The sequence below is a fragment of the Dipodomys merriami genome, unplaced genomic scaffold (assembly GCF_024711535.1).
Source record: "Dipodomys merriami isolate MVZ:Mamm:240054 unplaced genomic scaffold, mDipMer1.0.p SCAF_20, whole genome shotgun sequence".
Classification (NCBI taxonomy): Eukaryota; Metazoa; Chordata; class Mammalia; order Rodentia; family Heteromyidae; genus Dipodomys; species Dipodomys merriami.
This window is the reverse complement of record NW_027203382.1, coordinates 27460197-27484623: the sequence shown is the minus strand read 5'-3', so window position 1 is coordinate 27484623 and position 24427 is coordinate 27460197. Positions and strand designations below refer to the sequence as shown.

General features: G+C 40.8%; 1 protein-coding gene across 5 annotated transcripts in view; it reads right to left on the bottom strand.

Annotated features, from left to right (window-relative positions):
- The window catches only part of Bdp1 (BDP1 general transcription factor IIIB subunit), a 105183-nt gene that overhangs the window by 32894 nt on the left and 47862 nt on the right, over positions 1-24427 (bottom strand). For 4 of the 5 annotated variants that reach the window (XM_070031314.1, XM_070031315.1, XM_070031317.1 and 1 more), the window contains exons 20-28: positions 23812-23981; positions 22128-22335; positions 18034-18188; positions 16723-16924; positions 16280-16470; positions 13931-14318; positions 7686-7808; positions 2457-2493; positions 1350-1442 (exon numbers count right to left, since the gene is read on the bottom strand). In XM_070031314.1, the coding sequence (XP_069887415.1) occupies positions 1350-1442; positions 2457-2493; positions 7686-7808; positions 13931-14318; positions 16280-16470; positions 16723-16924; positions 18034-18188; positions 22128-22335; positions 23812-23981 (1567 nt within the window). The remainder of the gene's footprint in view (positions 1-1349; positions 1443-2456; positions 2494-7685; positions 7809-13930; positions 14319-16279; positions 16471-16722; positions 16925-18033; positions 18189-22127; positions 22336-23811; positions 23982-24427) is intronic. The other variant, XM_070031318.1, reaches the window with a different exon arrangement.

The window sequence follows — 24427 nt, the reverse complement described above, 5'->3', positions numbered from 1 at the left end:
CCCCCCCCCCCATTTTTAATGCTGGTCCTGAGGCCTGAACTCCAACCTCAGGTCCAGTAAAAAACAAACAGAAGGGCATCTGTAAATCTAGCTATTCAGGAGGCTAAGATCTGAGGATCACAGTTCAAAGCCAGCCCAGGCAGGAAAATCTCTGAGACTCTTACCTACAATTAACCACCAGAAAACCAGAAGTGGCACTGTGGCTCAAGTGGTAGAGCACCAGCCTTGAGCTGAAGACAGCACAGAGACAGTGTCTAGGCCCAGAGTTCACACCCATGACCAACAACAACATCATCAACAAAAAAAATGTGAACAGTTATTTCATGTAGTTATAGATAAAGGAATAGTAAAGACCAAAGCTTCTAAGTTCAGCCTAACATACTAAAAATCACTGAAGGCATGGATCAAGTGGTAAAGTGTCAACCTACTAAGAATCCCTGAGTTCAAACCTCTCATCAGCAAGTTCAGTGCCAGTGGCTCATACCTAAAATCTTACCTACCCATGAAATAGATCACAGGATCACAGTTTAAAGCCAGCCTGGACAAAAAAGTCTGAGACTCTATTTCCAATTAACCAGAAAAATGCCAGACTAAAAGTGTAGCTCAAGTTGTAGAGAACCAGACATGAAAAAGAAAGACAATGGAGAGCTCAAGGCTCTGAACTCAAGTCCTAATACTGGCATCAAAATAAATAAATAAATAAAAATAAGCTGGCCTATGTTTTGGCATTCTCCAAACTATTAGAACAGTTAAAATTATCTCAATGTCAAAACTATTATTACATAGGAGAAAATTTGCCACTTTAAGCAGCAAATCCTCTATTGAAGAGAAATATATTGAGCTCAATTAAACAATGTTTATAATGATAAAAAAATAACTTCTATAAAGAAATACTTTGCTTGGTTAACCAAATACACGATCTTAAATGGCTAGCATATCTAACAGGATAAATAAGATAGTGCTTGGATCGATATACAAATATTACGTTTTTTGTTTTGTTTGTTTTTTTTGTCAGTAGTGGGACTTAAACTCTGTCCCTGTGCTCTTCAGCTCAAGGCTAGCATTGTACCACTTGAGCCACAGCACTACTTCTGGTATTCTGGTGGTTTTGTTGGAGATAAGAGTTTCACAGACTTTCCTGCCAGGGCTGGCTTTGAACTGCAATCCTCAGATCTCAGCCTCTGGGGAAGCCAGGATTACAGGCATGAGCCATGAGCACCTGGCAAATATTACTGTTTCTAAGAAAAGGAATGTAAGTTTCAAATGTAAGGGGCTGTTCACTCCCAATGTGGATGTAAGTTCTTAGCAGACAGATCTGAAGAGGATTCAGATTCCTTTTCCACTCTTACCATCACCCTGGTCAGTACTGATTTCTGACTGCAGGACTATATCTCCCATTGTCAGCAAAGTTATGGCAGCTTCGGTGCTTCCATCGCTGGGATCTTGAGGAAACAAGCAATAAACAACAATAAGTCTAGAAATCTATTTACTTAAAACAGAGAGTTGTGTGTGCATGGTGTGTGCACACATGCACGCACCAGTGCTAGAGCCTGAACTCAGGGCCTTGTGCTCTTGCTTGGCTTCTTTGTTCAAGGCTGGTGCTCTATACACTCACACCACATTTCTATTTCCAGCCTTTTACTGGTTTGTTGGAAAGCTTTTCAGATTTGTCTACCTCAGGTCAGGTCACAGCCTCCTGAGTAATTGAGCATGAGCTCAGGCATGAGCCACTGGTTCCTTCAAACAGTTTTTTTTTTTTTTTTCACTCAGGTGTTCATCTTCAGGTGATGTGTTCCAAAATCCTCTATACCACTATTCCTTACTCATATGGTTACAGACTAAAGATTATAGACTACAGATTTTAGATTATAGACTGCAGATTTTTTTTAAGCATCATTTATTGGCTTTAGTTTGAGGGGGTGGGGGTTAGAATGCAGGTCCTAGGTTTGAACTCAGGGCCTAGACACTGCCCCTGAGCTTTTTTGCTCAAGGCTAGTGCTCTACCTAGTGAGCCACAGCTCTACTTTGGGCTTTTTAGTGATTAGCTGGAGGCAAGAGTCTTACAGACTTCCTTGTCTGTGCTGGCTTTGAACCTTGATCCTCAGATTTTAGCCTCCTGACTAGTTAGGATTACATGCATGAGACACCAGTACCCAGGCTCATATATTGGCTTTTACTTGATGACAGTACTTTCTTTCCATTAAAAATGTCTTCAACAAAAAACGTTCTCAGGTATACAAACCCAGAGACAATCTCTAGTTTTTTATTTAACACTTAAAACTCAACTCATCTTCCATAGATACATCTAAGAATATAACTTCTCATGCAGATAACATACTTAGCACTAGAATCTTCTTGTTCAGCTCCCTAAGAAACGTCCTCCATACCCACTACAGTAAATAACTGTGCTAATACAAACAAGAATGATAACAGATTAGCAGACTGATAACAATTACCTGCTACACTTGGAGCTTGTTCTCCTGAGGTCATTTCCTAAAAGAGGAAAAGATAAGAGTAACATCTGTTTCTTCCAAACACTGTTCTCAAAAGGCTGCATTATATAGTTCTTCCATAGTTTCACTTACCACAATGGAATTTTTTTTCTTAATTTGTAATGATTCATAAAATTCCAGAAATAAGAGATAATTTTTTTTTTTTTTTGGTTGTGGGGCTTGAACTCTGGGCCTGGGCGCTGTCCTTCAGCTCTTCAGCTCAAGGCGAGCACTCTACCACTTGAGCTACAGCGCCACTTCCGGTTTTCTGGTGGTTTATTGGAGATAGGAGTCTCACGGACTCTCCTGCCCGGGCTGGCTTTGAACCTCGATCCTCAGATCTTAGCCTCCTGAGTAGCTAGGATTACAGGCGTGAGCCACCAGCACCCGGCGAGATAAATTTTTTTTGAATCTTGCTCTGGTTTTGCCTTTTCTCCATTGCAAATTTTACTGCTAAGCACTTGCTATGTACATCTAACCACACTTTTTCACTATGTACATCTAACGACACTTCTTCACTTTCAGCCCCTCAACTACAGTCAAATCTACTTGTACATAACAGAAATAGTTTGAAGATTATCCCAATTTTTATACTAGGTGAAAGAAAACAAAATCAATTTAAATAAATGAAAAAGTTACAGAATCAATGTCTATAGAATTCATTTATCAGCTCCCCAGTGATACTGGAAAAAATAATCTTAAATATAAAACATTTAAGCTGGGAATGTGTCTTAGTGGTGGAGTGCTTGCCTAACATACATGAAGCCCTGGGTTCAATTCCTCAGTACAATATAAACAGAAAAGGCCACAAGTGGTGCCATGAGCAAAAGCAGCTCAGGGACAGTACCCAAGGCCCTGAGTTCAAGCCCCAGGACTAGGGAGGAAAAAAAAAAAAAAACCCACTTATCATAGGCCACAGTTGGAGATTTTTATTCCCCAAGAGCAAGAATTCAATACCTGAATATCTATTATGAATACTAACACTGAAATCTTCAGCTATGCACTGTAGCTCATGATTATAATCCTAGCAACTCAGGAGGTAGAAATCAAGAAGATCAAGGTTGGAAATTCTTGTTTTTTGGTTTCTTTTGGGGGTTTTTTTGGTTTGTTTTTTCTTTTTGTTGTTGTTGTTGTTTTTGCTAAGTTATGGGGCTTAAACACTGGGCCTGAGCACTGTCCTTGAGTTTGTCAACTCAAGGCAAGTGCTCTACCACTGGTGGTTTATTAGAGATAAGAGACAAGAATCTCGGGCTGGGAGGTAGCTCAGTGGTAGAGCGCTTGCCTTGCACGCATGAGGCCCTGATTCCTCAGCACCACATAAGCAAAAAGAAAAAAGCCAGAAGTGGCACTGTGGCTCAAGTGGTAGAGCTCTAGCCTTGAGCTGAAGAGCTGAGGTTCAGCGCCCAGGGCCAGAGTTCAGGCCCCAGGACTGGACCCAGAAAAGAAAAAAAGAAAAAAAAAAAAGAGATAAGAATCTCTAGGACTTTTCTGCCCATGCTGGCTTTGAACCCTGATCCTTAGATTTCAGCCTCCCGAGAAGCTAGGATTACAGGCATGAGCTACCAGGGCCCGACTGGAGACTCTTTGTTAAACAAAACAAAAAAGCCCCATATGGTGGTAGATGCTTATAATCCTAGCTATTCAGCAGGATTGCGGTCTATGACTGGTCCAAGTACAGAATAGGAGATCTTTACCAGCCATATATCCAACAGGGGCCTAATTTTCAACATATACAAGAAGTTCATGAAACTAAACTCCCCCCCAAAATCAATAACACAATTAATAAAAGGGCAAAGGAGTTAAAGAGAAACTTCTCACAAGAATGGCCAATAAACACATGAGGAAATGCTCACCATCTCTGGCCATAAAACAAATGCAAATCAAAATAACACTGAGATTCTATCTCACCCAAATAAAATTAGCTATCACATCAAGATGGCTCACACTTTTAATCCTAGCTACTCAGGAGGCAGAGATCTAAGGATCATGGTTCAAAGCCAGCCCAGGTAGAAAAATCTGGGAAACTCATCTCCAATTAACCACCAAAAAACTGAGAAGTGGAGCTGTGGCTTAAAGAATATTAGCCTTAAGCTCAGGGACAACACCCAGGCCTTGAGTTCAAGCCCCATGAACAACAACAACCCCAAAAGAATATGAACAACAAATGATGGCAGGGACATGAAGAAAAAGAAATCCTATTACACTATTGGTGAGAATGTAAACTAGTACAACCAGTCTAGAAGGTAGTATGGAGATTCCTCATAAAACTAAACAGAGAACTACTCAATGATCCAGAAATACCACTCTTGGGCAAACATTTGCACACACAATAAGAATTTACTCATCTACCACGAAAAACAATATTATGTCATTTGCAGGGGAATTGGAAAAAACTTATGTTAATAAAGTACGTCAGGAGCCGGGCGCTGGTGGCTCACGCCTGTAATCCTAGCTACTCAGGAGGCTGAGATCTGAGGATCGTGGTTCGAAGCCAGCCCAGGCAGGAAAGACGGTGAGACTCCTATCTCCAATAAACCACCAGAAAAGTGGAAGTGGCACTGTAGCTCAAGTGGTAGAGCGCTTGCCTTGAGCTGAAGAGCTGAGCGACAGTGCCCAGGCCCAGAGTTCAAGCCCCACGACCGACAAAAAAAATAAATAAATAAAAATAAAGTACGTCAGGCACAGCACATGTTCTCTCATCTGTGGACGTTATATCTAAATTATAAACATATATGAAAACATATACATGGTTATAGACATATAAACATGAACACAATGACTACTAAGGGGCTAATACTGTAAGGGGCTAATATTGTAACTCCTCTGAACAACTAACAAATAGTTTAACAAAATGAATACCAGATAGCTAAAACATGGTTGTTGTTGTTGTTTTGGAGGGGGGAGTTTCCAAGAGAAGATGATTATGGAGAAAGGAAGACTGGGTAAATATAGTTATTATTGTCAACATATATTAGATGATAAGCTGAACTATGTAACTTGACAGTACGGATGGGATTAAGAGAGGAAAACAACAGAAGAGGTGAACATTGATCAAGATGTATTATATTTACAATCTAACTTACTGAACTAAAACCTTTGTACAGCTACTTAACATAATTTAAAACATTAAAACTCACTTCAAAAAAAAATAACAGAAAAAAATAATGAAGGGGGGGTGGGAGATGGGAAGGGATGGGAAGGGGAAACAAAGGAGGAGGCAACAATGCTTGATAAGAAATGTACTCATAAGCCGGGCGCTGGTGGCTCACACCTGTAATCCTAGCTACTCAGGAGGCTGAGATCTGAGGATCACGGTTCAAAGCCAGCCCGGGCAGGAGAGACCGTGAGACTCCTATCTCCAATAAACCACCAGAAAACCGGAAGTGGCGCTGTAGCTCAAGTGGTAGAGCGCTCGCCTTGAGCTGAAGAGCTGAGGGACAGCACCCAGGCCCAGAGTTCAAGCCCCACGGCCAACAAAAAAAAAAAAGAAATGTACTCATTATCTTGTCCATGTAATTGTAACCCCTCTGTATGGTATTTTCACTATAAAAAAAAAAAAAGAACAAAAAAATAAATAAATAAATCAGCTATTATCATCCAAGAAAAAAAAATAATGAAAGGGCTGGGAAGGTGGCTCAGTGGTAGAGTGTTTGCCTTGCATGCATGAGGCCCTGGGTTCAATTCCTCAGCACCACATAAGCAGAAAAAGCCGGAAGTGGGCTCTGTGGCTCAAGTTGTAGAGCACTCCTCTTGAGCTGAAGAGCTGAGGGACAGCGTGCAGGCCCAGAGTTTGGGCCCCATGACCAGACCCAAAAAAAAAAAAAAAAAAAGAAAGAAAGAAAACAGCCAGCTATCAGTGGCTCATTTCCTTAGACTTAGTTACTCGAGAGGCTGATGTCTGAGGATCACAGTTCAAAGCCAGCCAGGGCAGAAAAGTCTGTGAGATTTACCTCCCATCAATCACCATAAAGCCAGAGGGAGAGCTGTTGCTCAGTGGCAGAGCATTAGCTTTGAGCAAAAAAGCTAAGGGACAGTGCCTACGCCCTGAGGTTTAAGCCCAAGACTGGCACCAAAAAAAAAAAGAAAAGAAAAGAAACAGGATCCAGCAATATTTAAAAATTATTCATTCCCTTAAAAAACTAAACATACAACTTCCCTATGATCCAGATATACCACTCCTGGGTATAGAACATTAGAAGTCAGGGCTGGGAAGGTGGCTCAGTGGTAGAGCGCTTGCCTTGCATGCCTGACATCCTGGGTTCGATTCCCCAGCACCACATAAGCAAAAAGGAAAAAGCCGGAAGTGGCGCTATGGCTCAAGTGGTAGAGTGCTAGCCTTGAGCTGAAGAGCTGAGGGACAGCGCGCAGGCCCAGAGTTCAGGCCCCACAACCGGACCCAAAAAAAAAAAAAAAAAAAAAAAAAAAAGAACATTAGAAGTCAGACTATGGTAAAGACACTTGCACATCCATGTTCAGTGCTGCCACTGCACCAGAAGTGGCACTGTACTTTAAGTGGTAGAGTCCCAGAGTTCAAGCCCCAAGACCAGCAAATAACTAACCCTCAACATGTTGAAATCTTAACTATATGTACTGTAACTATAGAAAGGATCTTTGCAAATGTAGTCAAGTTAAGATGGAATAATACTGTATTCAGGTTGGCCCTACTCCAATGGGACTGGTATCCCTGAAAAGACACAAATATGAGAAAGCCTAAGCCAATACATGCAGAGTTTGGAATAATCCTGCCCAGAACTAACAAAATGACAAACAGCAGTCAACAAATGTACAAGGTAGAAGAAAGGAATGGGATGGCTTTTCCTTCAGAAGATTATAGGTTCAAGACCAGCCTGAGTTACATAGAGAGATACTATCTCAAAAAGAAAGAGAAAGAGAAAAAAAGACAGAAAGACAGACAGACAGAGAGAGAGAGGAAGGAAGGAAGGAAGGAAGGAAGGAAGGAAGGAAGGAAGGAAGGAAGGAAGGAAGGAAGGAAGGAAGGAAGGAAGGAAGGAAGGGAGGGAGGAAGGACAGACTTAAACATTAAAAAAAATGGGCAAATTTTTTATCTTCCTATTAAAAGCTCCCTACAATGAGAAACATTATCTGGTAGAAAAACATAAAAATATCAGAAATTCCATTAGTCTTTTAAAAGTAAGCAAGCAAAGAATGAAAAGCATTAAAATGGATACTTACAAATGATGATGTATACAAATCTTTTCCCTGCTTCACTTCCTGGGTAGTCACATCCATGTGGGGAAGCTGCTGCTCAACAACAGTTACACATCCTACATCTGCAACATTCTCTGTGATTTCAAGCTGTCAAAATGAAGGTTTATAATTTCATTTTCATTATGATTTCATTTTATACACATCAGGATACAATCTCATTTTCAACTGCAAAACATTGAACATTAAGATGAAGCAATAATACGTTCACTTAAAATTTCGAAAGAGAAATAAAGTAGTTTAAATTGACAACAATTTGGCAAAAGTAGTATGTTTAAGAATTTTTAGGGGTCTGTGACTATTATTACCAGTAACAAATTTCTAAGGCTAATCCTTAGTGCCTGGAACCTCATCATCCATTCTCCCCACTTTGTTTTTACTCTGCCTCAAATTTTTTGTTCCATCTATTAAAAGTTAGCTAGTGCTTTCTGAAAACTAGGAATATGGGCACAGGGAACTAATACCCAATAAGATGGGTTTGATTGCTCCCTCTCCTCAATGAACTCACAATTTAAGAGAAACACACAATCAACTAACTATACACTGTCATAAATACTTTAATAGAGATAACAATCCACTCCCACACCCTAATGCTTGCATAATTCTTGACATCTATGACAGTAGGTTCATACAATACTCTTCATGTACCAGTCCTGATAGTCAAAGGTCACATAATGGGCAGCTAAGTAGATATTGCTGTTATTTCCTAAAATATGCACATACCACTTGGCTCCTATAAACCATATTAACATAAAAAAGGAATATAGAATGTTACATTATTGGTAGAAACTAGAAGTAAAAAAAAAAAAAAAATCAAGTCTCGCCGGGTACTGGTGGCTCACGCCTGTAATCCAAGCTACTCAGATCTGAGGATTGCGGTTCAAAGCCAGCCCAGGCAGGAAAGTCCGTGAAACTCATCTCCAATAAACCACTAGAAAACCAGCAGTAGCACTGTGGCTCAAGTGGTAAAGTGCTCACCTTGAGCTGAAGAGCACAAGGACAGTGTTCAAGCCCAGAGTTCAAGCCCCATGACCGACCAAAAAAAAAAAAAAATCAAGTCCCACAATCTTGCTTCAAAACATATATTATAGTAACACGTGTATATTCTGATACATCAGACACAAAGAGAAAATTTTTACTACTGTCCAATGAGCCTCAAAAATATTTTTTTGGGGGGTCTAGTCATGGGGCCTGAACTCTGGGCCTGGGCACTGTCCCTCAGCTCTTCAGCTCAAGAGCTAGCACTCTACCACTTGAGCCACAGCACCACTTCTGGCTTTTTTCTTTTTGCTTATGTGGTGCTGAGGAATTGAACCCAGGGCCTCAGGCATGCAAGGCAAGCGCTCTACCACTGAGCCAACTTCCCAGCCCCAGACTCAAAAATATTTGAAAATTCCAATGATTTAAAATATTTTCAACCAGGTACCAATGACTCATGTCTGTAATCCTAGCTACTCTGGAAGCTCAGATCTTAGGATCATGGTTCAAAGCCAGGCTGAGCAGGAAAATCCATGAAAACTCTGATCTCCACTTAATGACCAAAAAACCAAAGTGATGCTGTGGGAAGCTGAGATTAGGAGGTACTGTCATTTGAAGTCAACCCAGGAAAAAAGTTCTCAACACTCCATCTCAAAGCTGAGTGAGCTAAATGTGCCTGCCATCCCAGCTATTATAAAAAGCATAAACAAAAGAATTTAGACCAAGTTGACACAAATAATGGTAAAGTGCCTGCTCAGTACATTTCTAGGGCCTGAGTTCAAACCTCTGCATCACACAAAGGAAGGAGGGAAGGAATAAGAAAAAGTCAGCTACTTATTACCTTAAAACACTTAATGTGTTATTATTAACAATGAATAAAACAAAGGTAGGTTTTGATTTCCACTTGCAAAATACAAAAGACTGGGACAATCCATTGCTTTTATTTTTAAGGTCGGTCTTGGGGAGTTGCACTTGAGGCCTGGGCACTGACCTTCAGCTCTTTTGCTCAAAGCTAGCACTCTACCTCTTTGAGGCACAGCACCACTTCAGGTTTTCTGGTGGTTAATGAGAAGTAAATCTCATATACTTTCCTGCCTAGGCTGGCTTTGCACCACAATCCTCAGATCTCAGCCTAATGAGTAGCTAGGATTCCAGTCATTAGCCATTCTATTACTCCTTATATAAACTGTTTTATGTTAGCATTTCTTTAGTTATCACTACTACTATCTTAGGTACCTCATGATTGTTTTAAATGATACAGAAATTATTATGAATTCTTACATAAAAGTGTCATATGCCATGGGCTGGGAAGGTGGCTCAGTGGTATAGCGCTTGCCTTGCATGCCTGAGGCCCTGGGTTCGATTCCTCAGCACGCACATAAGCAAAAAGAAAAAAGCCAGAAGTGGCACTGTGGCTCAAGTGGTAGAGCGCTAGCCTTGAGCTGAAGAGCTGAGGGACAGTGCCCAGGCCCAGAGTTCAGGCCCCACGACCGGACCCAAAAAAAAAAAAGTGTCATATGCCAGACACCAGTGGCTCATGCCTGTAATCCTAGCTACTCAGAAGGCTGAGATCTGAAGATCACGGTTCAAACCCAGCCCAGGCAGGAAAGTCTGTGAGACTCTTTTCTCTAATTAACCACCAGAAACACAGAAGTGGTGCTGTGGCTCAAGCAGTAGAATGCTCGCCTTGAGCTGAAGAGTTCAGGGTCAGCGCCCAAGACCAGAGTTTAAATCCCAGGACCGACCAAAAAAAAAAAGTGTCATATGAGCCAGGCACTGGTGGCTCATGCCATTTTCTCAAGTTCCTGAGACTCTTATCTCCAATAAACAACCAAAAAACTGGAAGCGGTGCTGTGGCTTAAGCGGCAGAGTGCTAGCCTTGAGCTGAATTGCTCAGGGACAGCGTTCAGACCCAGAGTTCAAGCCAGAGTTATGACCAACCTAAAAAAAAAGTGATTACAACATGAAGCAAAACAGATAACTTTGAAATTTTTTTTTTGGGGGGTCCGGTCGTGGGGCCTGAACTCTGGGCCTGGGTGCTGTCCCTCAGCTCTTCAGCTCAAGGCTAGCGCTCTACCACTTGGACCACAGCGCCACTCCTGGCTTTTTTCTTTTTGCTTATGTGGTGCTGAGGAATCGAACCCAGGGCCTCATGCATGCAAGGCAAGTACTCTACCACTGAGCCACCTTCCCAGCCCAACTTTGAAATTAAAAAGTGGGAATACTAGAACACAAGAATAAGGAAACATGGCTGGCAATGTGGCTTAGTGGTAGAGTACTTGCCCAGCAGACCCTAAGCCCTAGGTTTGATTCATCAGTACCACATAAACAGAAAAGTCTGGAAGTGGCACTATGGCTCAAGTGGGAGAGTGCTAGCCTTGAGCAAAAGAAGCTGAGGGACAGTGCCTGGGCCCTGAGTTTAAGCCCAGGACTGGCAAAAAAGAGAAAAACTCTTATTAAATGGTAGCCTTTCTATATATCACCTTAATGACAATAAAAATTATTCCAAAAAAGGATGAGGAAGGAGGAAGGAAGAAAGGAAGGAAGGAAGGGAGGGAGGGAGGGAGGGAAGGAGGGAGGGAGGGGAATAATGGCTATTGATAAGGATATGAAATAATAGAATCCTTGAACACTCAATGGAAAAAAATACTTTTGTAAAAAACATACATATAGCCAGGCACCAGTGGCTCACACTTATAATCCTAACTACTCAGGTGGCTGAGATCTAAGGATTATGGTTCAAAGCCAGCTTGGGCAGAAAAGTCAATTTGCCACAAAAAGCCAAAGTGGAGCTGGGGTTCAAGGGGCAGGGCTAGACTAGCCTTGAGCACAAAAGCTCAGAGACAGCGCTTAGGTCTTAAGTTCAAGCCCCAGATGGGGGAAATCTTGCCAATAAATGAACAATTCTACACATAGATATAGATATATTCCAACATTAATAAATTATTACCATGTTCAGAGCATTATTTGAAATAGCCAGGTGTCTACTGCCGGATGAAGGGGTAAAAAATATGATATACACACATGTGCACACATGACTATAATACCACCCTAAGCCAGGCACCAGTGGCTCACTGTAATCCTAGCTACTCAGAAGGCTGAGATCTGAGGATGACTGTTCAAAGCCAGCTGGGGCAGGAAAGTCCTTGAGAGCCAGGTGCCGGTTCATGCCTGTAATCCTAGCTACTCAGGAGGCTAAGATCTGAGGATCGTGGTTCAAAGCCAGCCCGGGAAGGAAAGACCATAAGACTCTTATCTCCAATAAACCACCAGAAAACCGGAAGTGGCACTGTGGCTGAGTGCTCACCTTGAGCTGAAGAGTGCAGGGACAGCACCCAAGCCCACAGTTCAAGCCCCATGACCAACCCAAAAAAAAAAAAAAAAAAATACCACCTTCAATTAGGAAGGATAGTCCAAAGGATATTTATAATTGAACCTTTAACATATTATACTACACAAAATAAGGGAGTCACAAAGAAGACAAATTCTATATGATTCCATTTATTTACATGGCAGGCAATTCAAACTCAAAAAAATTAAGAGTGAGCCAGGTGCTAGTGGCTCCGTCTATAATCCAAGCTACTCAGGAGGCTGAGATCTGAAGATCATGCTTCAAAGCCAGCCCAAGCCCAGGCAGGAAAGTCTGTGAGACTCATCTCTAATTAACCACCAGAAAACCAAAAGTGGCACTAGCCTTGAGCTGAAGAGCACAGGGACAGTGCCCAGGCCCAGAGTTCAAGCCCCATGACCAACAAAAATAAAAAATTTAAAAAAAATTAAGGAGTGGCAAGTAGGTGCTGGTGGCTCAGAACTGAAACTCTAACTACTCAAGGGAATGAAATCTGAGGATTACAGTTCAAAATCAGTCAGAATAGACAAATCCTCAAAACTTATCTGTTAACCAGCAAAGACAAGCCAAAATGGAATTGGGGCTCTAATGGAAGTGTGCCAATCATGAAAGAAAAAGTCAAGTGAGAGTGAGAGGCCTGAAGTTAGAATTCTAGTCCCAGCACATCTCACACACAATACACACACACACATACATACACCAATTACAATGATGTTGCTAAGGTCTACAGAGTGGGTGTGGGGGAAATGGTGCTTTATTATCAGAATCTAGTTTTGGAGTATGAAGAGTTATGTGGACAAGGTGGTGATGAACATAGCACTGAATTATACATTTAAAATTGATTCATATAGTAAATTTTATGTTTCTTTTACACCTATCCAGGGTAGGGAGAGAGTGCCAGACTGGAAGTTGAATTCCAGGCCTACTGTTCTTATTTGGCTCTCCCACCCATACCCAGGCTGGTGTGATCTACCACTTGAACCACACCTTCACTTCCCACCTTTTTTGTGATTAACTGCAAACAGTACTCTCTCAGATTTGTCAACCTAGAGTAATCCAAACTATAATTCTCAGATCTCAGCCTCATGAGTAGCTGGGAATAGAGATGTTCTGCTTACCATCACCTTAAAAAGGAAAGAAAGAAGTATATTTCCCCTCTACTTTCTCTGCTGGTCAAAACTTAGCCTGAGGTCATTACAGATAATACCACTAGCCAGGTATTTTTCAGATCAGCCTGCTACATAATAAGTTTGAAGCCAGACTAACTATATGATAAGCCAATGTCTAAAAAACAAATCAAGGAAGAAAACATCTAAAAAAAAATATATAAAGTTAACATAAGATTAATATAAAAAAGTAGACTATGCAGCCATCAGTGGGCTCACTCTTGTAATCCTAGCTACTCAGGAGGCTGAGACTCAAAGGATCATGATTCACGGGCAGCATGAGTAGAAAAACTTGGTAGACTCTACCTCCAAAATACTAGGAAAAACTATAACTGGAGGTATGGCTGAAGTAGAATTCCAGCCACAAGGACAAAGGCCCTGAGTTCAAACCTGAATATCAAAAAAGGGAGGGAAGCGGAGAGTGGAGAGAGATAGAGAGAGAGAAAGAGAGAGATTAAGAAACATCCAAATATATTGTTATACTGAGTCCCTTGCTCAGCCTTTATGGAAAGGTCTAAGTTACCACAACAGATTATACACAGTTACTACTATTGTTTCCTTAATTCATTAAGTCCCCAAATCAATTACATGTGGCAATATATAGAGAATCAACTCTTCAAATCTTAGTAATCACTAGAAGAGAAGTAAGGACCTAATAAAAGAAAAACAAAGAAAAAACAAGTATGTTAAAGTGACAAGGATTCCAAAAAACAAACTACCTCTTCCATTGTTTCCTCAATCTGAGCAGAAACAGGTTCAGGGGATCTGAGACCAACAGGTACAAACACTGGTGCTTTGTTTAATTCTTCTGGGGCAAGATGATAGGTTTCTTCTTCATAATAAGGTTCAAAATCCTCAGCATCATCTTCATCCTCTTCCTGGGAAGCTCGAAGAGTCACCAGCATGGACTTTGAAGCTCTAGGTTCCTTCTTAGCAGTCTTACCTCGAATTCGTTTTGATCCTCGCCCTTTGGTGACATTTGGTTTGCTCTTCCTATGTGTTCTCTTCCCATTATGATCTATTTCACACTCAGATGCAGAAGAGGTCGTTGTTTTTTGATCCAAAATAATTTTGGAGTAATTTGATCGTTTCAATGGTTGTGGATGACTAGATGTTTAAGCAAAATAATAAATTACTGTCACATATGCACCAGGATACTTCTAATAAAAACCAAACTGCTGCCAAACACTGGTGGATCACACCTGTGATCCTAGCTTCTTAAGAGGCTGAGAACTGAGGATGGCAGTTCAATGACAGATTGGGCAGTAAAGTCCATGAGACTCTTATTTCTAATAAACTACTCAGAAAAGGTCAGATGTGACATAGTGGTTAAAGTGGTAGAGCACTAGCCTTGAGCACAAAGAGGCTCAGGAACAGCACCCAGACCCTGAGATCAAGCCACAGGACTGAGGCAAAAAAAAAAACAAAAAAACAGCTATTGTAAAATTTCAGTTCTGATCAATAAAATGAAAATTTCAACAATCTCTTCTTTTTTCTCCTTACCTTTTTTTCTCACCCTTCCTACCTTTTCTGCAAAAAAATTTGTTTAAATGTCCAGTAACAGAGAAAAGGATAAAGTACAGTGTTTATGTATATATGTGTGTTTATATCTGTATATATTAGTATATTATCCAGCCATAAAGAAAAATGAAAATTTGACATTTACAGGAAAATGAGTAAAATTGGAAGACATCTTAAAACCTGAAAAAACACACACACAAAAAATTATGTTTTCACTTATATGTGGAAGCTATATCTAAAAGACTGGGAATGTGACTTAGTAGGAGAGTGCTTGCCTACCTAGCATGCATGAAGCCCGGGGTTCAATTCATCAATACCACATAAACAGAAAAAGCAGGAAGTAGCGCTATGGCTCAAGTAATACAGTGCTAGCTTTGAGCAAAAAAAGAAGCTCAGGGTCAGCACCCAGGCCTTGAGTTGAAGCCCCATGACTGACAAAAAAAAAAAAAAATCAGCTGGGCGTTGGTGGCTCATGCCTGTAATCATAGCTACTCAGGAGGCTGAGATCTGAGGATCACAGTTCAAAGCCAGCCAGGACAGGAAAGTCCATGAGACTTTTATCTCCAATAAGCCACTAAGAAACCGGAAGAGGTACTGTGGCAAGCGGTAGAGTGCTTGCCTTGAGCTAAAGAGCTAAGGGACAGTGTCCAAGCCCAGAGGTCAAGCCCCACAACCAACTTAAAAAAAAAAAAAAAAAAGAGTCAAAAGTAGCCAAGCATTGGTGCCTCACACTTGTAATCTTTGATACTCAGGAGGCTGAGATACAAGGGTTGTAGTTTAGAGTCAGCTGGGGCAGGAACGTCCATAGAGACTTACTCCAATAAACCACCAGAAAAAGAGAGGGGAAAAAAAGGTAAAATCTGAGTGCAAGTGACTCAAACCACTAATCCCAGTTACTCAGAAGGGTGGGATCCAAACAATCACAGTTCAAGGCCAGCTTGGGCAAAAAAGTTCTTAAGACTAAATCTCAACCAAAAACAGCTGGAAACAGTAGTATGCCTGCCATCCCTACAATACAGAAAGCATAAATAGAAGATTAAGACCAGCCTGCATGAACACAGAGATCTTTAGAAAAACACTGTGAGTAAAAAGAAAATATACTGTGAGTAAAAAGGGTTGGTAGAGCATTTGCCTAGCAAATATAAGACAAGGAATTCAAAGCTCAGTACCACCAGAAGTACTAAGACACAAGATTTGTAAATAAAAAACTGCCTCGGGGCTGGGAAGGTGGCTCAGTGGTAGAGTGTTTGCCTTGCATGCATGAGGCCCTGGGTTCCATTCCTCAGCACCACATAAGCAAAAAGAAAAAAACCGGAAGTGGCGCTGTGGCTCAAGTAGAAGAGCACTAGCCTTGAGCTGAAGAGCTGAGGGACAGCGCCCAGGCCCAGAGTTCAGGCCCCACGACCGGACCCTAAATAAATAAATAAATAAATAGCTGCCTCCATTTCCATAAGCCATATTCTTTTTTTGCTCTATTATTAAGGTAGGCTATCCATAAGGAATAATAAAAATTTACTTCATATTCTGTTTGTTAAGTAAAGTGTTACCTGGTAGGTTTACTGAGATGTTGTTCCTTAACAATGGAAGACACAGAATTATCTTTTCCAGTTTCTTCTTCAACACTCCTCGATGGTCCAACATCTAATTGAGCATATTTTTGAGCCAAACTACAGTCTTCAGAACCTACACAATCTTTTCTTGCTGAAACTTCCAGAGAGGTCAAAATCTCTGTCTTTTCCTTAAATTTAAGAAGAAACAGCTAATATTTCCAGGGACAATTTCTGTATTAATTTGGTTTAGCAGTTTGGTTGAATCTTCTAATTTACACACATATACATGTGAACAGTTTCCAAACTGTTGGAATAATTGAAAGCACTTGCTTTCACAAAAATATTTCCAGTACAAAACTAAACTGACTTTATTATTTGTTTTCCATCATTATCCTGATAAAAGAGTTCACCAACAATAAAGTTACATTTTCTGAACTTACTTTCACAAGGAGCTGGGTGTCAGAATCTCCTTGCTGCAGCAAATTATCTTCTGGTTTGCATACCTTGTTCTCATCTGTTGTGCCTTTTTTCATACCTGCTCCTTTTTTACTGTTTGCTCTGCTCAAATTTGGCTTAGGCTTTTGGAAGAATCTTCTTATCAATTGTGCTGGACTAGGAACACATGGCTTATTTTCTTCACATCTGGAATGAAGCATAGATCATAGTGAAAAACAAAATCAGAACTTCTTGATGTAATAACATTAAGCAATTTTAGATATAAAATTGTTCAAAGAACTATATATAAACTGATCATAAACCCAAGCATGGGAAATGAAACCATACATTGATACAAAAGGAACAAGATAAAAAGCTTTATTTTTTTGTGCCAGTACTGGGACTTGAACTCAGTGTCTCATATTTTCACTTGGGTTTTTTTTTCTCAAAAATGGTGCTCTACCATTGGACTACAACTCCACTTCTAGAAAAATTTTTTATAGCTTCTTTTTTCTGCATAGCCTAAGAATGGGTTTAATATTAATCTTTTTTACTGTAACTTAATCATTCTAGTCTGTGGCTGTCACTTTAAGTTTCAAAGAAATAACTGTATACGGGGGCGGAGGGAGGATGGGAAGGGAAAGGGAAACAAAGGAGGAGGCTACAATGCTTGCTAAGAAATGTACTCATTATCTTGCCCATGTAATTGTAACCCCTCTGTACAGTATTTTTCACAATAAAAATAAAAAAAAAATAAACCAAAAAAATTTTAATTAAAAATAATAAAAGATAATAAATTAAAAATTAAAAAAAAAAGAAATAACTGTATACTCCAAGATTACCAGCAGGCCTCAGTAACTTTCACAGTAGGCCTTTAAAGGAATGCCTTAAACTGGGCTCCAAAGCATAAGCTTTACACGTGGTCCCATCACCTGATCTGGCTCAAGAGTAGGTCTATTCTGCTACCACAGACCTAATCCAGAATAAAATTCATAAAATCAGCTACACAAAAGCCCAACCTTTATCTTTGAAGTGTTGTGTTTTTCTAATTAAAAGCAACCCTACAGCTGTTGACTCTCGCCTGTAATCCTAGCTACTCAGGAAGCTGAAATCTGAGAATCACAATTCAAAGCCAGCCTGGTTAAGAAAGTAAATGAGACTTTTATCTCCAATTATCCACAAGAAAAACAGAAGTGGCACTGTGGCTCAAAGTGGTAGAACACTAGCCTTGAGCAAAAGAGCTCAGGGTCAGTGTCCAGGCCCTGAATTCAAGCCCACAACTAGATGTTAAAAAAAAAAAAAAAAGGCAACCTTACCTTATCTTTTCCTCCAAAATATTTTTTTCCTCCAAAATAGTCTTGTCAACATGGAGACTTTCTGCAGGAACCACATGACTTTCATTTTCATCCATTCTGCATTCAGAAACTTTGGAGGATACAACTTCAATTTCAGTGTCAATTTCAGCATTTGACTATAAGACAAAAACTTTTCTTGTAGCAGTGTCTACTTTCAATAATATTACAATCATTAAAGAGTATTCATTTTTACTTCCTTCTTGTTTTCTTTCCATGTTTATTTTTGTCCTAAGGATAAACCCAGAGCCTTGCAAATGTTCTACCACTGGGGTTCACTTGTAGCCCACTAGTTTTTAGTTTTTTTTTTTAAATTAAGATTCAAACTGCATAACCAATGAAAGATTGCAATGACATGTTTACATAACACTTTTCTATGAATGTCAACAATTACAAAGTTAAAAATTACAAGTAGCTTGGGATGGTTATACACCCCAATGAGAGAGCGCAGTGGCTAGCATGCATAAGACTCTGGGTCTAGACAGAAGCAGGTGGCTCTGTAACCCTAGCTACTCAGGAGGCTGAGATCTGAGGACTGCAGTTCAAAGCTATAGGGGGCAGGAACGTCCATGAGACTCATCTCCAATAAACTACCAGAAAATCAGAAGTGGTTCAGTGCCTCAAGTGGTAGAGTGCTCATCTTGAGTTCAAGAGCTGAGGGACAGCGCCCAGGCTCAGAGTTCAAGCCCCACAACCGACAAAAAAAAGGAAGGAAGAAAGGAAGGAAGGAAGGAAGGAAGGAAGGAAGGAAGGAGAGAAAAGACAAGACTCTGGGTCTGTCCAAGCATTAAAAAAAAGTTTAATGGGCCAGGCGCTGGTGGCTCACGCCTGTAATCCTAGCTACTCAGGAGGCTGAGATCTGAGGATGGCGGTTCAAAGCCAGCCCAGGCAGGAGAGACCGTGAGACTCCTATCTCCAATATACCACCAGAAAACCGGAAGTGGCACTGTAGCTCAAGTGATAGAGCACTGGCCTTGAGCTGAAGAGCTGAGGGACAGCGCCCAGGCCCAGAGTTCAAGCCCCACGACCAACAAAAAAAAAAAGTTTAATGGGTTGTTAGACTTATTTTATTCAAATAAGGATTCAGGATATGACTGCAATATGCCTGCAACATCTGTCACCCTACTGAACACCAGCATTGATTCTGAAGATCTGGCTAACTAGGACAGTAGCTGCTTCCTCTCTCACGACTCCATGTTCATGTCTCCCAAAGCTGCATGCTTAGTACAAGAGACAACCATTCTTTGATAAAGGGTATGATTAGCTGTGTTCTCCTCCATGATCTCCAAAAAAGCTAGCAAAGAAGGATTATTTGGTTATGCCTTGATATACAAAAAATAGGACACAAAAATAAAAGGTGGCTGAAATTGACATTTTTAGGGGTTACACTCTTGAACTTTTTTTTTCCAAAACAAATACATCTATTAAAAACTTGGTAGATGGGCTGGGAAGGTGGCTCAGTGGTAGAGCACTTGCCTTGCATGCATGAGGCCCTGGGTTTGATTCCTCAGCACCACATAAGCAGGGGGAAAAATAGCCAGAAGTGGCACTGTGGCTCAAGTGGTAGAGCTCTAGCCTTGAGCTAAAGAGCTGAGGGACAGCTCCCAGGCCCAGAATTCAGGCCCACGACCAGACCCCGAAAAAAAAAAAACTTGGTAGAGGGCTGGGAAGGTGGCCAGTGGTAGAGCACTTGCCTTGCATGCATGAGGCCCTGGGTTCAATTACTCAGCACCACATAAGCAAAAAGAAAAAAAGCCTGAAGTGGCACTGTGGCTCAAGTGGTAGAGTGCTAGCCTTGAGCTGAAGAGCTGAGGGAGCACCAGGCCTCCCCAAAAAAACTTGGTAGAATACTAGGAATGTGGCTTAGTGGAACATGCATGAAGCCATGGGTTCGATTCCTCAGCACCACATAAACAGAAAAAGCAGAAGCAGTGCTATGGCTCAAGTGGTAGAATGCTAACCTTGAGCAAAAAGCACAGGGACAGTACCCAGGACCTGAGTTCAGGTCCCAGGATTGGTTTTTAAAAAAAAAAGGAAAATCAACTTCGAAGAGCCGGGGGCTGGTGGCTCACACCTGTAATCCTAACTACTCAGGAGGCTGAGATCTGAAGATCATGGTTCAAGGCCAGCCCTGGCAAGAAAGCCATGAGACTCTTATCTTCAATTAACCACCAGAAAACAAGAAGTGGTGCTGTGGTTCAAGTGGTAGAATGCTCACTTGAGCTTAAGAGATCAGGAACAGTGCCCAGGCCCAGAGTTCAAGCCCCATGATCAACCACAAAAACTTGGTAGAGCTGGTACAGTTTAAGTGGAGGATCACCAACTGCAAGCTCAAGGCCTTGAGTTTAATTCTCAAACATCTCTCTCTCTCTCTCTCTCTCTCTCTCTCTCTCTCTCTCTCTCTCTCTCTCTCTCTCTCTCTCTCACACACACACACACACACACACACACACACACACACACAATTGATTAAATGACTGAGGCAAGAGGATCAAGAATCTGAGGTCATCTTATGCTGCACAACAAGACCCAGTCTCAAAGAGGAAAGGAGCAAGATAAGGAGCGACACTGTCCAAAAAGGATGTACTCTGCCTGACCTATGAACTGTAACTCCTCTGAAAATCACCTTTATAACAACTTTTGTTTAATTTTTCAAAAGGGAAGAGAGGGGAGAAGAAGAGATAAAGAATAGAAAGAAGGGGGGCTGGGAAGGTGGTGGCTCAGTGGAAGAGTGCTTGCCTTGCATGCATAAGGCCCTGGGTTCAATTCCTCAGCACCACATAAGCAATTACATGAGCAAGAATAGAAAGAAGGGAAGAAGGGAGAGAGAGGATGGAAAGAGATAAAGAAAAGAAAGAGGGAGATAAAACATTTGAATCAATAGGATGTTAAAACATCATGTAGCCAGGCAACAATAGCTCACATCTATAATCCTAGCTATTTAGGTACCTATAATCTGAGAATCCAGGTTCAAAGCCAATCTGGGCAGAAGTCTGTGAAACTCATCTCCAATTACCCACCTAAAAGCCAGAAGTAGACCTGTGGTTCAAGTGGTAAAGCAGTAGCATTGAGCAAAAAATATCAGGGACAGGGCTGGGAAGGTGACTCAGTGGTAGAGTGCTTGCCTTGCAGGCCTGAGGCCCTGGGTTCAATTCCTCAGCACCACATAAGCAAAAAGAAAAAAGCCGGGGAAGTGGCACTGTGGCTCAAGTGGTAGAGCGCTAGCCTTGAGCTGAAGAGCTGAGGGACAGTGCCCAGGCCCAGAGTTCAGGCCCCACGACCAGACCCAAAAAATAATAATAATAATCTGGGACAGCACCTAAGCCCTAAGTTCAAGTCCCACTACTGGCATGTGCACACACACACAGGTGTACACGCACACAGAAATCATGTATATGATGACTTTAACTTTACATAGATATATGTACATATGTGTGCTTAATGATGGACTCAGTGAGATGTGGCAATATTTGGAGTATTATATTGTTTTAAACTGACATTTCAGAATGAATAGCTTCATTATTTGGGGTAAGGAGGTTCTCTTTTAAGTCAGGAGCTCTACCAGTTGACATCCCCCAGTCCCTTTTGTTTTACTTTTAAAATAAGTTTTTGGGCTGGGAATGTCCCTCAGTGGTAGAGTACTCGTCTTGCATGCATGAAGCCCTGGGTTCAATTCCTCAGTACTACATACACAGAAAAAAGCCAGAAGTAGTGCTGTGGCTCAAGTGGTAGAGTAAAAAGAAGCTCAGGGACAGTACCTAGGCCCTGAGTTCAAGCCCCAGGACTGGAGGGGGAAAAAAAAGGTTCTCAAGGTTCTGCCCAGGCCAGCCTGGGAAGTAATCCTATTTTTTTTCCAAAGTAGCTGGGATCAGAGGCATAGTCCTCTATACTAGTTGAGATAAGAACATTTTCTGAAGCTAAGCTCAAACCTCAATTCTCCCTTATCTCCACCTCCCAACTAGCTAGGATTACATGTCTAAGCCATCTATCTACTCCTTATCTCTTGATATTTTAATATGCATTAAAAGGCTCAATTTAATTACATAAAAATAACATACCACAGCTAGGGATTTCTTCATTTCATCTTTCTGTGCTATTGTTCCTTCTTTCTTAATTTTGTCTTCAGCTTCACCTTTTTCCATTATTTGTCGCTGTCTAGCCTTTCGTATATTTGGTTTGGGTCTATGAAGCCGGCCTCTCAGTGGTAGAGCAGTTTGGATAACATTTTCCTTTGTCTTTTGTTGGAAATCATCTTGTTTTTGAGTCCTAGAAAAAGGACAGGGAGCTATTGATTGTAAAACACTGAAAACTACAATTTAAAAAAAAATTAAATTTCACCTAGTACACTGAAAATATTTTGTAATTACTTAAGGAACAGAGTCTGATTACAAAAATATTTTATAGAATTAGTTAATGTGGAGCTGGGGATGTATTTTAGTAATTAGAGTGTTTGCCTAGCATGTGAGTCTTTGGGTTTCACTCCTAGAACTGCAAAAAGGGGAAGAAAGGGAAAGGGAAGAGGAAAGGAAGGAAGGAAGAAAGGAAAGAAGGAAGGAAGGAAGGAAGGAAGGAAGGAAGGAAGGAAGGAAGGAAGGAAGGAAGGAAGGAAGGAAGGGAGGGAGGGAGGGAGGGAGGGAGGGAGGGAGGGAGGGAGGGAGGGAGGGAGGAGGGGGTGAAGGGAGGGAGGGAAGGAGAGAGGGAAGGAGGGAGGGAAGGAGTGGGGAAGGAGGGAAGTGGGAGAGGAAAGGAAAGGAAAGAAAAGGAAAAAGTTGCTTCAATTCTTAAAATAGCAATAAATATGTATGATGCTCCTAACATAATCAAATTTATAGAAACAGAAAAGAGAATAGTGGGTGGTTGCCAGAAAATGGAAAAAGGGGGTAATGTAACTTAGAGTATAATGGATAAGAGTTTCAATTTGGAGAAATTAAAAGTTTTTCTGGAGATGATAAGTGCTATGATTGCTCTCATCATGTGAACAGATGTGACTATGAATAGACCAATAGTTTGTATAGCTAAAAGTAATTCAATTGGCAAACTTTATATTAGATATATTTTATCAATTTTTAAAGTAATGAATATACAGCAAATACACAGATCTATCTAGATAGATCTATCTTCATATAGGTATAGACGTATCTATATATATATTGATATATACTACTTGAATGTATTGTGGTCTATAAATCTTAAAATTGTTGACATTAAACAAAAACCACAGCATTGAAAGTGCTTAATTTAGCGTGATTTTCTATCTTAGGTACACCAATAAATAATAAAAGAAGTATTCTTTTTTTTTCTTTTTTTTCTTTTTTTTTTTTGGGGGGGGGGGGTTTCCCAGTCGTGGGGACTGAACTCTGGGCCTGGGCACTGTCCCTCAGCTCTTCAGCTCAAGGCTAGCAGTATACCACTTGAGGCACAGCGCCACGTCTGGCTTTTTTCTTTTTGCTTATGTGGTGCTAAGGAATCAAACCCAGGGCCTCAGGCATGCCAGGCAAGCGCTCTACCACTGAGCCACCTTCCCAGCCCCAAGAAGTATTCTTTTTATCAGCTTTTAAAATATACTAACGTATTTTTTTTTTATCTCCAATTAACCAAAAACCCATTGTGGCTCAACTGGTAGAGCACCAGCCTTTAAGACCCTTAGCACCAAGACCCTTAGTTCAAACCCTAGTATGGGAGCCAAAAGATAAATTTCAAGTCTTTCTTATTTTAGATTGTCAGGGAAGTATCACTGTTTACCCCATAAAGATAACTAATTCATTTTCCTGGGTTTGTGTTAACTGAGATTCCTCTTTAGTTTCACAAGAATTTGAAGGTGAAGGATCCTTTCCGGTCTCTGTACATGACACTATTTCAGCCTCCTCCTCCTGAACTGACTTATCTTTTTCTCTTGGTGTTGTTAGAGAATCCTAGAGACAAAAAAGTAAAAGTAAAAACATCATCCAGGGTGGGTACACATAGCTGTCACATATATGTAATTTCTAAAAATTCAACTTCTACAAATTCATCTCACAGAAACAGCCAAAGAAGTAGGTAGATATATATAAGCAAGGGTATTTATGAGAGCAATTAAAGAATTCTCCAAAGACATATCAGTAAATCAGTAAAGGACTAAAAAGCCTGCCCAAAAAGAAAAGACAACCCACACACTGGAAATAAGACAAAACTACTATAGGAAAACTAAATAAATTTTAATTTCTTTTTTTTTTTTTTTTTTGGTCAGTTGTGGGCCTAAACTCTGGGGCCTGGGCACTGGCCCTCAGCTCTTTAGCTAAAGGCTAGCACTCTACCACTTGAGCCACAGCGCCACTTCCAGCTTTTTTCTTTTTTCTTATGTGGTGCTGAAGAATCGAAC